This window comes from Dendropsophus ebraccatus, chromosome 2, assembly GCF_027789765.1.
Source record: "Dendropsophus ebraccatus isolate aDenEbr1 chromosome 2, aDenEbr1.pat, whole genome shotgun sequence".
Classification (NCBI taxonomy): domain Eukaryota; kingdom Metazoa; phylum Chordata; class Amphibia; order Anura; family Hylidae; genus Dendropsophus; species Dendropsophus ebraccatus.
In genome coordinates this window covers 6653571-6666600 of record NC_091455.1, presented here as the reverse complement: position 1 = coordinate 6666600, position 13030 = coordinate 6653571, and the positions used below count along the sequence as shown (strand labels likewise).

The 13030-nt window shown below is 48.2% G+C and overlaps 1 protein-coding gene across 1 annotated transcript; it reads left to right on the top strand.

The window, feature by feature from the left end:
* Positions 1-1127: 1127 nt before the first annotated feature.
* Positions 1128-12928, top strand: LOC138784268 (lymphocyte antigen 6E-like). Its single transcript, XM_069959782.1, has 4 exons — positions 1128-1150; positions 4324-4496; positions 12405-12518; positions 12714-12928. Exons 2-4 carry the CDS (start codon positions 4445-4447, stop codon positions 12914-12916), a joined length of 369 nt encoding a protein of 122 aa, XP_069815883.1. The 5' UTR covers positions 1128-1150; positions 4324-4444; the 3' UTR covers positions 12917-12928.
* Positions 12929-13030: the final 102 nt, after the last annotated feature.

Here is a 13030-nt window from a genome sequence, read left to right as displayed (position 1 = left end):
TTGCTGAAGAACAGGAGACGGGCTGGCCCGCCCCCAGTGGGAGGGAATTCCCTCCCCTCTATGACGCGGCTTCATAAGAATCAATGGAGCCGCGTCATACGGGAGTGGGGGATTCCGCCCACCGGTGGCGGGCCGGCCTGCCTCCTGTACTTCAGCTCTGGCTCGGGACCAGTGGATAGAACGGCGCCGTACACGGGAACCAGGCCACGGTTCAAAAAAAAAAACAGACAGCGTCACCGGCTTCCCTGTGACGGCGTCGATATATCCCTGGGTCAGATTAAAGAGGATGTACAGATACCTGATGGTACATCCTCTTTAAGGTTGAAGGAGCCAATAATCTACCTAAACAGGTGATTCCCAACCACATTGATCAAAATCCCTTATGAAATATACTTGTAACTACAAGACGGTAAGCTGATCCTTCCCCGGGGTGGGGATTATGTATTGTTTGTTACAACAGGTTGGAAGCTCCTCTCTACATAATCACTTACTGTTGAAATCACTGAAACGTCTGAGGATTACACTGAAACTTCCCTTAATATTGTGGAGTCCTGGATTATAGAGCTAGCTCAGAGATCAGACTCACAGAATTCCCTGCTGCCCGCGGATGCTACAGTATTGGACATCTCTAGTACCCCAATACTAAGCATATATATATATCCCTAGATCCATCCAGCTAACTACTGACCATCTCTAAACTCCAATAATTGACACTAAACTTTCAATCAGTGGCGTAGGCCATGCTTTGCCAAGGAGGGCCCAGGCCTAATAGTAGTTGTGTGGTCTGCCTTCATGGTGGTACAATACTGACAGCCATGGGACAGCGTCTCAGAGCAGCCAGCACCACAGCTCATCGGCTCTCACAGCCTCCCTACCCAGGGTGCTGAGTGTCAGAGCTGCCCCTCCTGTGCACAGTATCTTCTCTGGCACCCCTCTGGCATTGGCACATCATGTAAGAGCGGCCTGCAACCACAAACCACACCTTGGACCACAGTGTCTTAGAGGCCCCCTTCCAGCCAGCACCCAGCACCACCGTCTCAGAATGGCCTGCAACCTCAGTGTCCTGTTCTCCCAGCTTGATTGATGTCACTGGAGTGCTGGGGGTCTGTAAAAACAGAACACCATGGGACTACGCCGGCCACTGGGTCATGTAAGTATGGGAGGGGCATGCATAATTCATGGGGCCCCCTGCTATGGAGCCCTATCAATCCTAGCTATGCCTCTGCTTTCAAACCTTGCATGAATCAATAGTCCAAGTAATATATCTTATCAGAAAAAATGCATTTTTCTCTACTTATCTTCTCTCTCACTCCTAAACTTAATTTACTGTACAAAAACTGCTCAAACTGCCCATTCTGAAATAGATCTGCTCACTAAGGGACCAGGTTACAGCTACCCGTAGAAGTCTATGGAAAGAGGAAGAAGGGGGGAGGGGAATAGATGGAGAGAGAAAGAAACAGAGAAGCTGCTGGAAGTTCTAGTAAGTGTTATATCTCCCCCTAGTGCTTTATTCACAGCTCACACTGCTCAGTGCTGCTCTATAATGTCCTGTCCTCCATGCAGCTGCTGTTTCTAAGAGTATGGTATAAAATTATAGGGGAGCAGGATCCCTTCTTCTGTGTGTGGTATGTGGAAGAATCATAGCAGGCAGTCTGCGCACATTAGCTTAGGGACTAGGGAAAATGAGAAAAGATGCAGAGGGGAAAACTGGTGAATAATGCCATATCCTCATGTAGGTGTAAACACAACAGTATATCCTGAAAAGTCACCTGTAAGTGCAGTAAAAAGATACTGATCACCTCTAATCCTGTCATGTGCGGCTAACTAGCAACCTTTCTCTAATCTCCCCTTGATCTCTTCTCTCCAAATGGTCTAAAATTGAAACTTGACTGAACCAATGGCACAAAACCTGAGAAAGTCCATGTTGGCAAAGTCTCCAGTTGATTTGGGATACCTCTACACCACACACACACACACACACACACACTTCATGGAAACTGCTCTCAAGTGGCTAATGATTTAGTAACCGCCAGAGTCTCATAACAATAATCTGTTCCTTCTCCTTGACCAATCTTCTGCCTTTGACACAGTCCCTCCTCCTACAAAATAGCTATAAAAAATCTGATTAACGTAACAAATCTTTAATCCTAAATCCTCATAATGAGTTATCTAACAACACCAAGGAGAGGAAAAACCCCCTGTGGAGGGAACCTCTAAGGAAAGACATTTTATTCCATATTAACTGTTATAGGTGTTCTGGTCCAACACAACCTGTGACATTTGGTGAAGGAGAGCATTCAGAAAATATTTTAAAAACAATCATGATGGTGTGCTAAAGATCTTTTGTCAAATTATCAGGCAAAAATTTCAAACATGACTACATTCTTTTCCAGGTCGTCTAAAATGATAAGTTATTGTTACATTTAACCTAACAAACAATAGTTTTGATCTATTCCATTTACTTCAACCTTTATGGCCCCTTAAAACATTGTGCATACATAACCTCCTTCCTCTTCAAGTAGAACCACCCATGCTTCAAGAGTACCCATCATTTGAAAAGAATTCTGAAAACCTGCCTGGTTAGGAAAGTCTACTATATGTTGTTCAGCCACTTCTAATGTGAATTCTATTTTGGGTGGCACTATCTAGAGTTTTTGTATTTCGGGAGGCACTATATAGAGGCTACATACATCGGTAGACACTATGAGGATACTATTTCATTCAGGAGGCACTATGCAGGTTATTTTGGAAGGAACTATATACTGTAGAGGTTATATATTTTGGCAGGCACTATGAGGGTACTATTGCTTTCAGGAGGCAATGCGTAGAGATTATATCAGAGGTACTATGTACTATTTCTTTCAGGAGAAACTATGCAGAGATTATTTTGGGGGCACTATAGAGGTTATGTATTCCTGGAGGCACTATATAGAGGTTACGCATTTCAGGAGGCCGTACAAGGGTACTATTTCTTTCAGGAGGTGCGATGCAGAGATTATTTTTGGAGGCACTATATAGAGGTTATTACTTTAGGAAGCACTGTGAGATAAATTACATTGTAGCAGTGTATAGAGATGGATTCTTTCAGGGACACTATATTTATTTCCAGTGTCACATTATATGGGGGTATTGTTTTCAAGGGGACACAACGTGTCAGGGGGCATAAAATGTAACTGTTAGAGATGAGCCAAGCGAAATCCCCCCCACACAAAAAAAACCCACAAAACGGCAGCCACGGCTTCCACAGTACCTTGAGTTGGCGGGTACAAGGGATTATCCATAATTCCTTGCAGCTATCCTATCACTAGTCACGCTCTCGCTACTGTGCACCCCCCCCCCCCGCAACACCCCATAGACTGACTGCTTCTGGGGGGTGCGCATCGGTCTGTGTGTGTTATAGGAGGTCACAGCAACGCAGCACTGTAGTACAGAGAGGAATTACAACATTCTTCATTAGTTGTGTTTTGCGTCAGTGAAGTTCCTGATTAGTGGAGTGGGTTTCCAGATTAGTAGAGTTTAGGATAAGTGGGTTCCCTGATTAGTGGACTGGAGTTCCTGATGAGTTGAGTGGATTTCAGGATAAGTGGACCGGCGTTCTCGATAAGTGGAGTTCCAGAAGAAACAATATGTCCAAGTGTGGTAAAAATTCTGGTATGGCCAGTGTCAGAGGCCGAGGTGGCACACAAGGTGGTCCAAGTGGAGCCCAGGCTTGTGCGAGTGGTGATCCCAACCGGATTTAAGGAAGGGTTCAGCTTCCTGTAACACCAAGTGGGCAGGTGAATACCAGCCAGGTTGGGATTGTTGGATCCAGCTCCACAGCAGCTAGTAGACAATGCCAGAGACATCACTCATCTGAGGGTTTGTCCTGGAGTAGTGCCACTGTGGAGATGCAAAAGGACCAAAACACCAATAAAAACGTGTTTCGGCAACCCATTTGCCTTCATCATGGATGTTTCGAACCTTCTGCATCTTCGTAGTTCCGCTACAGTGAGATCACTCGGCACTTTTAGTGGACGCCGTGGTAGCGAGGCCGCCGGCCAGGGAACCCTATCGGCTTTTATACTATCCATTCACGATTCACCTATCAACCTTTTCTGATAATTTCTGGAGACCTATAATCTGCAGCTCCGGTACCATCCACTGTAAAGGGAAAGACATATACCTGAGGGTAACATTACCTCCACAAACCTGTCACACATTAACCATTTGTTATCACATATTTGAGACGCTAAGTGTTTACATATAGTAGTTTAATGGAGATTATGGAGTGACGTGCTTGGCTTGAGGGTGAAAAAACTATTATTTCTTCTTCACTTTCCTTAGGAGAAGGTGCGGCCGTGGAAATTTCTAGGAAATATTAGTTTTTTTTAAGTACACAAAGCCCTGTACAGTATATATATAAATAGAGACCGAGCCTCCCCGATCCCACAGATGACAGCTCACAATGGCAGCGTACACAAGCCTCCTCCTGGTGATCGCCGTCTGTGCTACCGCAGGTAAGACCCCACACCTGATACCATACTGTAATGATGGGGGGACACAGGTAAGACCCCACACCTGATACCATACTGTAATGATGGGGGGACACAGGTAAGACCCCACACCTGATACCATACTGTAATGATGGGGGGACACAGGTAAGACCCCACACCTGATACCATACTGTAATGATGGGGGGGCACAGGTAAGACCCCACACCTGATACCATACTGTAATGATGGGGGGACACAGGTAAGACCCCACACCTGATACCATACTGTAATGATGGGGGGGGGGGGCACAGATAAGACCCCACACCTGATACCATACTGTAATGATGGGGGGGGCACACAGGTAAGACCCCACACCTGATACCATACTGTAATGATGGGGGGGGACACAGGTAAGACCCCACACCTGATACCATACTGTAATGATGGGGGGACACAGGTAAGACCCCACACCTGATACCATACTGTAATGATGGGGGGACACAGGTAAGACCCCACACCTGATACCATACTGTAATGATGGGGGACACAGGTAAGACCCCACACCTGATACCATACTGTAATGATGGGGGGACACAGGTAAGACCCCACACCTGACACCATACTGTAATGATGGGGGGACACAGGTAAGACCCCACACCTGATACCATACTGTAATGATGGGGGAGGGGGGGGACACAGGTAAGACCCCACACCTAATACCATACTGTAATGATGGGGGGACACAGGTAAGACCCCACACCTGGTACCATACTGTAATGATGGAGGGGGGACACAGGTAAGACCAAACACCTGATTCCATACTGTAATGATGGGGGGGGGAGGGGGCCACACAGGTAAGACCCCACACCTGATACCATACTGTAATGATTGGGGGAGGGGGGCAGGTAAAACCCCACACCTGATACCATACTGTAATGATTGGGGGAGGGGGGGCAGGTAAGACCCCACACCTGATACCATACTGTAATGATTGGGGGAGGGGGGGCAGGTAAGACCCCACACCTGATACCATACTGCAATGATGGGGGGACACACAGGTAAGACCCCACACCTGATACCATACTGCAATGATGGGGGGACACACAGGTAAGACCCCACACCTGATACCATACTGTAATGATGGGGGGGGGGGGAGACACAGGTAAGACCCCACACCTGATACCATACTGTAATGATGGGGGGGACACAGGTAAGACCCCACACCTGATACCATACTGTAATGATGGGGGGGGGGGGGGCACAGGTAAGACCCCACACCTGATACCATACTGTAATGATGGGGGGGACACAGGTAAGACCCCACACCTGATACCATACTGTAATGATAGGGGACACAGACCCCACTCCTCCAACTCAACTCTTCAGTATGTCTGTGGGGTATACGGGTTATAGTCTCCTATATACAGATCCCTCCATCTCCTCTGTATATCTCTGGGGTATACGGCTTATAGTCTCCTATATACATTCTCCATCTCCTGGTGCTGATTTACTGTATTTATGTGTACTACACTGCTCTATTCACTGACATGTATCATATACTGAATGTAAATGAAGGGTTAACTGTATTTCTCTGTTTTGGAGTGCCACCTGCTTGCAGGGTCAGTCTGTCTGGGTCACCACCCCACTCTCGGCGTATCAGAGCTTAGTCTGTATCTCCTCATTCCCTTCAGCCAATGGGCTCTTAGTTCCATCAGTATCGAGAGCCAGAAAGAGTCTTCTTCAAGGGGTTTGGGCACTGACCGAAGCGAGACCAATGTGAGTCCATCTTTCCAAAGAACCAGAAGTCTGTGGTGGTGAACAAGTGAGGTCTGCTCTCTGCTGCCACCTCTGTCCATGTCAGGAACTGTCCAGAGCAGCAGCAAATCCCCATAGAAAACCTCTCCTGCTCTGGACAGTTCCTGACATGGACAGAGGTGGCAGCAGAGAGCACTGTGTCAGACTGGAGAGAATACACCACTTCCTGCAGGACAAACAGCAGCTGATAAGTACTGGAAGACTAGAGATTTTTAAACTGAAGTACGTTACTAATGTATACAACTTTCGGAAACCAGTTGATTTTAAAGAAAAAGGTTTTCGCTGGAGTACCCCTTTAAGACTCTTTAGATTTCCTCCTTAGTCTACAGATGTGAGGGGAAAGTTTTTAGCATTAGTGTTAATTCTTTTTAACACTATGCACATTTAGCTGCGTTTATGGACGTGCAGTTGTCTGGGTGTAACCGGCCTACTTGGTATCTCACCCTCTCCGAGTATTACTGCCCCCGGGGTAACCGCATTACTATTGGTCTTTGTTTTCTGTCTTTTCGCTATGTCAGTAATGGAATTCATTACCAATTGGCTTCCACCCTCTTCGGGCCCCATTACACAGACAGATTATTGAAGCCAAAGCCAGGACCAGGTCATAAAAGAAAAGACTGAGATTCCTCCTCTTCTCACATCCATCCCTGGCTTTGAGAATCTGTCAGATAAATCTGTGAGTGAACGCACCATTAGTGCCCCCACCCTCTTCACACCTCACACCATTATACATCTTAGGTGATCACTTACCCACATACATTACACAGGCCTACTAACCACAGCTTTCCTGATAAGATGATAGTACTCTGCGTCCACACCTACCAGAAAGCACATTACTAAGAGACTGTAATAAGATGGAGATACCTGGTGGCGTACAGAGAAGTACAGTACAGGCCCCAACATGGCTGCCGCTCACAGCTCTGGGTCCTGAGGAGCCTCATAGGGGATGGAGCATCATGTGACCTACTGGAGAACCAATCAGGAGAGTCTGATCAATCACATGTATATGTGCTCAGCAGTGACACCTGTGGTGGTTACAGGTACTGACTGTGGTGAATGTGTGAGGGAGCAGGAAAGCTGCAAGTAGTATATATAATATATATACATACCTCCCAACTTTTGTTTGGAGGAAAGAGGGACAGTCACGGCAATGTGCCAGGCCCCTATGGCCACGCCCCCATAGCCACGCCCGCATTAACTATTACCATTATATAGGAAACAAATATTCCCACCAGATCTTCACCACATAGTGACTTATCCCCCCCCATACTATTACTGCATAACATCCACTATACACAGAGCAGTACTCCCCCTCAGCACTGACCATATAGCGGTAGATTAGACTGTACACCTGCAGACCTTATAGGTGATTATAGTGCAGTTATTCAGTGACTCACAGGGGACGTCTTCTCTTGTTGATCACTTTTGTGGTTCTTCGCCATCATGCACGGCCATTTTGAAAACCTCTCCGGCCATCTGCGAGACAAACATTTTAGGCTCCTGTCTCCAGTATCATCCTCATCTGCTTCACAGTAACTCTCTGTGCCCCATATGGTACAGACCCCTCTGTGCCCCATATGGTACAGACCCCTCTGTGCCCCCATATGGTACAGACCCCTCTGTGCCCCCATATGGTACAGACCCCTCTGTGCCCCCATATGGTACAGACCCCTCTGTGCCCCATATGGTACAGATCCCTCTGTGCCCCCATATGGTACAGACCCCTCTGCGCCCCCATATGGTACAGACCCCTCTGTGCCCCATATGGTACAGATCCCTCTGTGCCCCCATATGGTACAGACCCCTCTGTGCCCCCATATGGTACAGACCCCTCTGTGCCCCCATATGGTACAGACCCCTCTGTGCCTCCATATGGTACAGACCCCTCTGTGCCCCCATATGGTACAGACCCCTCTGTGCCCCCATATGGTACAGACCCCTCTGTGCCTCCATATGGTACAGACCCCTCTGTGCCCCCATATGGTACAGACCCCTCTGTGCCCCCATATGGTACAGACCCCTCTGTGCCCCCATATCTCATTGTAGTAACCCCCATCTCCCATTAGAACACAATATAGTAACCCACCTCCCCCTAGGACACACTGTAGTAACCCCCCTCCCCAGTTAATCCCACTGTAGTTACCCCCCTCCCCAGTTAATTCTACTGTAGTAATCCCCCTCCCAGTTAATCCCACTGTAGTACCCCCCTCCCCAGTTAATCCCACTGTAGTACCCCCCTCCCCAGTTAATCCCAATGTAGTAATCCCCCTCCCCAGTTAATCCCCCTGTAGTAATCCCCCTCCCCAGTTAATCCCAATGTAGTAATCCCCCTCCCCAGTTAATCCCCCTGTAGTAATCCCCCTCCCCAGTTAATCCTATGGTAGTAATCCCCCTCCCCAGTTAATAATATGGTAGTAATCCCCCTCCCAGTTAATAATATGGTAGTAATCCCCCTCCCCAGTTAATAATATGGTAGTAATCCCCCTCCCCAGTTAATCACACTGTAGTTACCCCCCTCCCCAGTTAATAATATGGTAGTAATCCCCCTCCCCAGTTAATCCCAATGTAGGAATCCCCCTCCCCAGTTAATCCCCCTGTAGTAATCCCCCTCCCTAGTTAATCCCACTGTAGTAATCCCCCTCCCCAGTTAATCCCAATGTAGTAATCCCCCTCCCCAGTTAATCCCAATGTAGTAACCCCCCTCCCCAGATAATCCTATAGTAGTAATCCCCCTCCCCAGTTAATCCCAATGTAGTAATCCCCCTCCCCAGTTAATAATATGGTAGTAATCCCCCCTCCCCAGTTAATCCCAATGTAGTAATCCCCTCCCCAGTTAATCCCAATGTAGTAATCCCCTCCCCAGATAATCCCAATGTAGTAATGCCCCTCCCCAGTTAATCCCAATGTAGTAATGCCCCTCCCCAGTTAATCCCAATGTAGTAATCCCCCTCCCAAGTTAATCCCACTGTAGTACCCCCCTCCCCAGTTAATCCCAATGTAGTAATCCCCCTCCCCAGTTAATCCCCCTGTAGTAATCCCCCTCCCCAGTTAATCCTATGGTAGTAATCCCCCTCCCCAGTTAATAATATGGTAGTAATCCCCCTCCCCAGTTAATAATATGGTAGTAATCCCCCTCCCCAGTTAATAATATGGTAGTAATCCCCCCTCCCCAGATAATCCCAATGTAGTAATGCCCCTCCCCAGTTAATCCCAATGTAGTAATGCCCCTCCCCAGTTAATCCCAATGTAGTAATCCCCCTCCCCAGTTAATCCCAATGTAGTAATCCCCCTCCCCAGTTAATCCCACTGTAGTTACCCCCCTCCCCAGTTAATCCCACTGTAGTACCCCCCTCCCCAGTTAATCCCAATGTAGTAATCCCCCTCCCCAGTTAATCCCCCTGTAGTAATCCCCCTCCCCAGTTAATCCTATGGTAGTAATCCCCCTCCCCAGTTAATAATATGGTAGTAATCCCCCTCCCCAGTTAATAATATGGTAGTAATCCCCCTCCCCAGTTAATAATATGGTAGTAATCCCCCTCCCCAGTTAATCCCAATGTAGGAATCCCCCTCCCCAGTTAATCCCAATGTAGTAATCCCTCTCCCCAGTTAATCCCCCTGTAGTAATCCCCCTCCCTAGTTAATCCCACTGTAGTAATCCCCCTCCCCAGTTAATCCCAATTTAGTAATCCCCCTCCCCAGTTAATCCCCCTGTAGTAATCCCCCTCCCCAGTTAATCCTATAGTAGTAATCCCCCTCCCCAGTTAATAATATGGTAGTAATCCTCCTCCCAAGTTAATCCTATTGTAGTAATCCCCCTCCCCAGTTAATAATATGGTAGTAATCCTCCTCCCCAGTTAATCCTATTGTAGTAATCCCCCTCCCCAGTTAATCCCAATGTAGTAACCCCCCTCCCCAGATAATCCTATAGTAGTAATCCCCCTCTCCAGTTAATCCCAATGTAGTAATCCCCCTCCCCAGTTAATAATATGGTAGTAATCCCCCCTCCCCAGTTAATAATATGGTAGTAATCCCCCTCCCCAGTTAATCCCAATGTAGTAACCCCCTCCCCAGATAATCCCAATGTAGTAATCCCCCTCCCCAGATAATCCTATAGTAGTAATCCCCCTCCCCAGTTAATCCCAATGTAGTAATCCCCTCCCCAGATAATCCCAATGTAGTAATCCCCTCCCCAGATAATCCCAATGTAGTAATCCCCCTCCCCAGATAATCCCAATGTAGTAATCCCCCTCCCCAGTTAATCCCAATGTAGTAATCCCCTCCCCAGATAATCCCAATGTAGTAATCCCCCTCCCCAGATAATCCCAATGTAGTAATCCCCCTCCCCAGTTAATCCCAATGTAGTAATCCCCTCCCCAGATAATCCCAATGTAGTAATCCCCTCCCCAGATAATCCTATAGTAGTAATCCCAGTTCATCCCAATTTAGTAATCCTCCTCCCCAGTTAATCCTATAGTAGTAATCCCAGTTCATCCCAATGTAGTAATCCCACTGCAGACCTATCCCTGACAGAAAATAATAAAAACGACATATACTCACCTAGTCAGGAGCAGTCAGATCCCAGCTGGCTGTCTGTCTTCTCCCAGTTGGTCACAGGTCAGGGACACTGCAGGAGAGGAGCAGGCCGCCTGACACACAGCTCCTGCCCCCACAGCTCCTGCTCCAGCCCCGCGGTATCTGCTTTCTTCTCTCCGACCTGTCCCTGATCTGTGACGTCACCAGCAGCAGCCGCGGCAGCCTGTAGGAGACGGACAGGAGAGAAGAGGAATGCAGGTACCGCGCGGGGCTGGAGCAGAGAGCTTCCGGGCAGCAGCTGAGCTGTGTATCCGGCCGGCTGTCTGCTCCAGAAGCTCTCTGCTCATGCAAACAGCCTCCCTGAAGCCACCTGACACTGTCAGCAGCTGCAGGAGCCGCTCACACTGTCAGATGGCTTCAGTGACGCCTGCGGGACACAGGGGAACCTTCCCAGGACAGCGGGACATCACCCCCAAATTGGGACCGTCCCGCTCAAACCGGGACGGTTGGGAGGTATGTATATATATATATATATATATATATATATATATATATACACACAGCAGAGAGTGATGATACAGGAGCCAGACTGGCAGCAAGACTGGAGCTCTGGGCTAACAAGGTGGCCGTATTACAGGTGAGCTGTCCGGCTGCTGGGCTGGACTCACTGTCTCCCCCCGGCTGCTGGGCTGGACTCTCTGTCCCCCCCCCCCGGCTGCTGGGCTGGACTCACTGTCTCCCCCCGGCTGCTGGGCTGGACTCTCTGTCGCCCCCCGGCTGCTGGGCTGGACTCTCTGTCTCCCCCCGGCTGCTGGGCTGGACTCTCTGTCTCCCCCCGGCATTTATCTCTATGGTCATAGAGAGAACTGTGTGGTCATACAGATACAGCTGCACAGTCCTCTCTATCCTCTCCCTGCATTCCTCTCTATGGTCATACAGATACAGCTGTTGTCCTTTCTATCTGCTTCACAGATCACTAAGGCCCCGTTCACACAGAGCAAGAGGGGCAGAATTCTGTGGTGGAATTGTCCCCCGTGGAATGCCGTTAGTCTCCGTGCCATAATGACACTCTATGGGAGGCGCGCGCCGCATTGCTCAGCGTCTCTCAGCACTGAAGAATGAAAATGTTCGTTCTTCAGCGCCGAGAGATGCAGCGCCCACTTAACATAATCTGCAGTTCATAAAAGATCACTTTTTACTTAAACAAGCACCATGATGTATGATATAAAATAAGGTGTGAAAACTGCTAAATTTACTTATTACCCCTGTGTAGAAATGTCAGAATGCACAAAAGGGAGTGACAGTGTCACTTTAAGGATCTGAATCTGTATAGTCTGGAGGAAAGAAGGGAAAGGGGGGACAAGATGGAAACTACAAATGAGAGAAGCTGCTCCTCCACAGGTGTCGGGATAGCTGGATCCAGTCCTGGTAAACTTCTCCCAGTTTCCCAGGACTGGATCCAGCTTTTCCCGACACCTGGGGTGGAGTGGCAGGAAGTGAAACAGAGTTGTAAGGCAGGTGGCAACTCAGCACTTAGATACACAGCCTGTGTGATATGTGTAACCTCTCCGCTTTTGCCCACAGCTTTCTCTCTGCGATGCTACACCTGCGAGACACAAACGTCTAACAGCAACTGCCTGACTGCGACAACCTGCACCAGTACTGCAGCGTACTGTATGACGTCGGTGATATCTGATAGTGAGTTCATCTATTTACTTATAAGATGGCGGCTCCTGGAGTCGCCCTCATTCAGCTTCAGCCAAGCTTCTGACTACAATGACCACATATCATGAGTGACAGGTTGTCACAGCCCCGCCCCTTTTTAGTAATGATGCAGAATAGTCACATGACTCTGGCTGGTCAGTGATCACAATTTGTTTTCCTCGGTTCTAGGTAAGATCACCTACGTCACAAAAAGATGTCAAGACGTCTGTCAATCACTCACCGGCACCGTCAATGGAGTCACCTCCTCCACCACCTGCTGCAGCTCCGACCTGTGTAACACCAGCGGCGGCATCAGCATCAAGTCCAGCTACACGGCCATCATCCTGGCGCTGGGATCCGTCCTGATCATCCTGAAGAGCTCAGTGCTGTAACCTCACTGTATAATACACCAATAAAGAGATTGTATTACAGACTTATTAGTATTCAGCTTCAATATTTCTGCTTACTGTCACTGAATGAATAAATACTGATACAATTTACCTGAA

Bases quoted from the DNA above. Each gene is read 5' to 3' on its own strand.
- LOC138784268 (XM_069959782.1), top strand. From the start codon at position 4,445: ATGGCAGCGTACACAAGCCTCCTCCTGGTGATCGCCGTCTGTGCTACC. The intron at 4,497-12,404 runs GTAAGACCCCAC...TTTTGCCCACAG, and splicing joins CGCCGTCTGTGCTACCGCAG to CTTTCTCTCTGCGATGCTAC. The intron at 12,519-12,713 runs GTGAGTTCATCT...CCTCGGTTCTAG, and splicing joins GACGTCGGTGATATCTGATA to GTAAGATCACCTACGTCACA.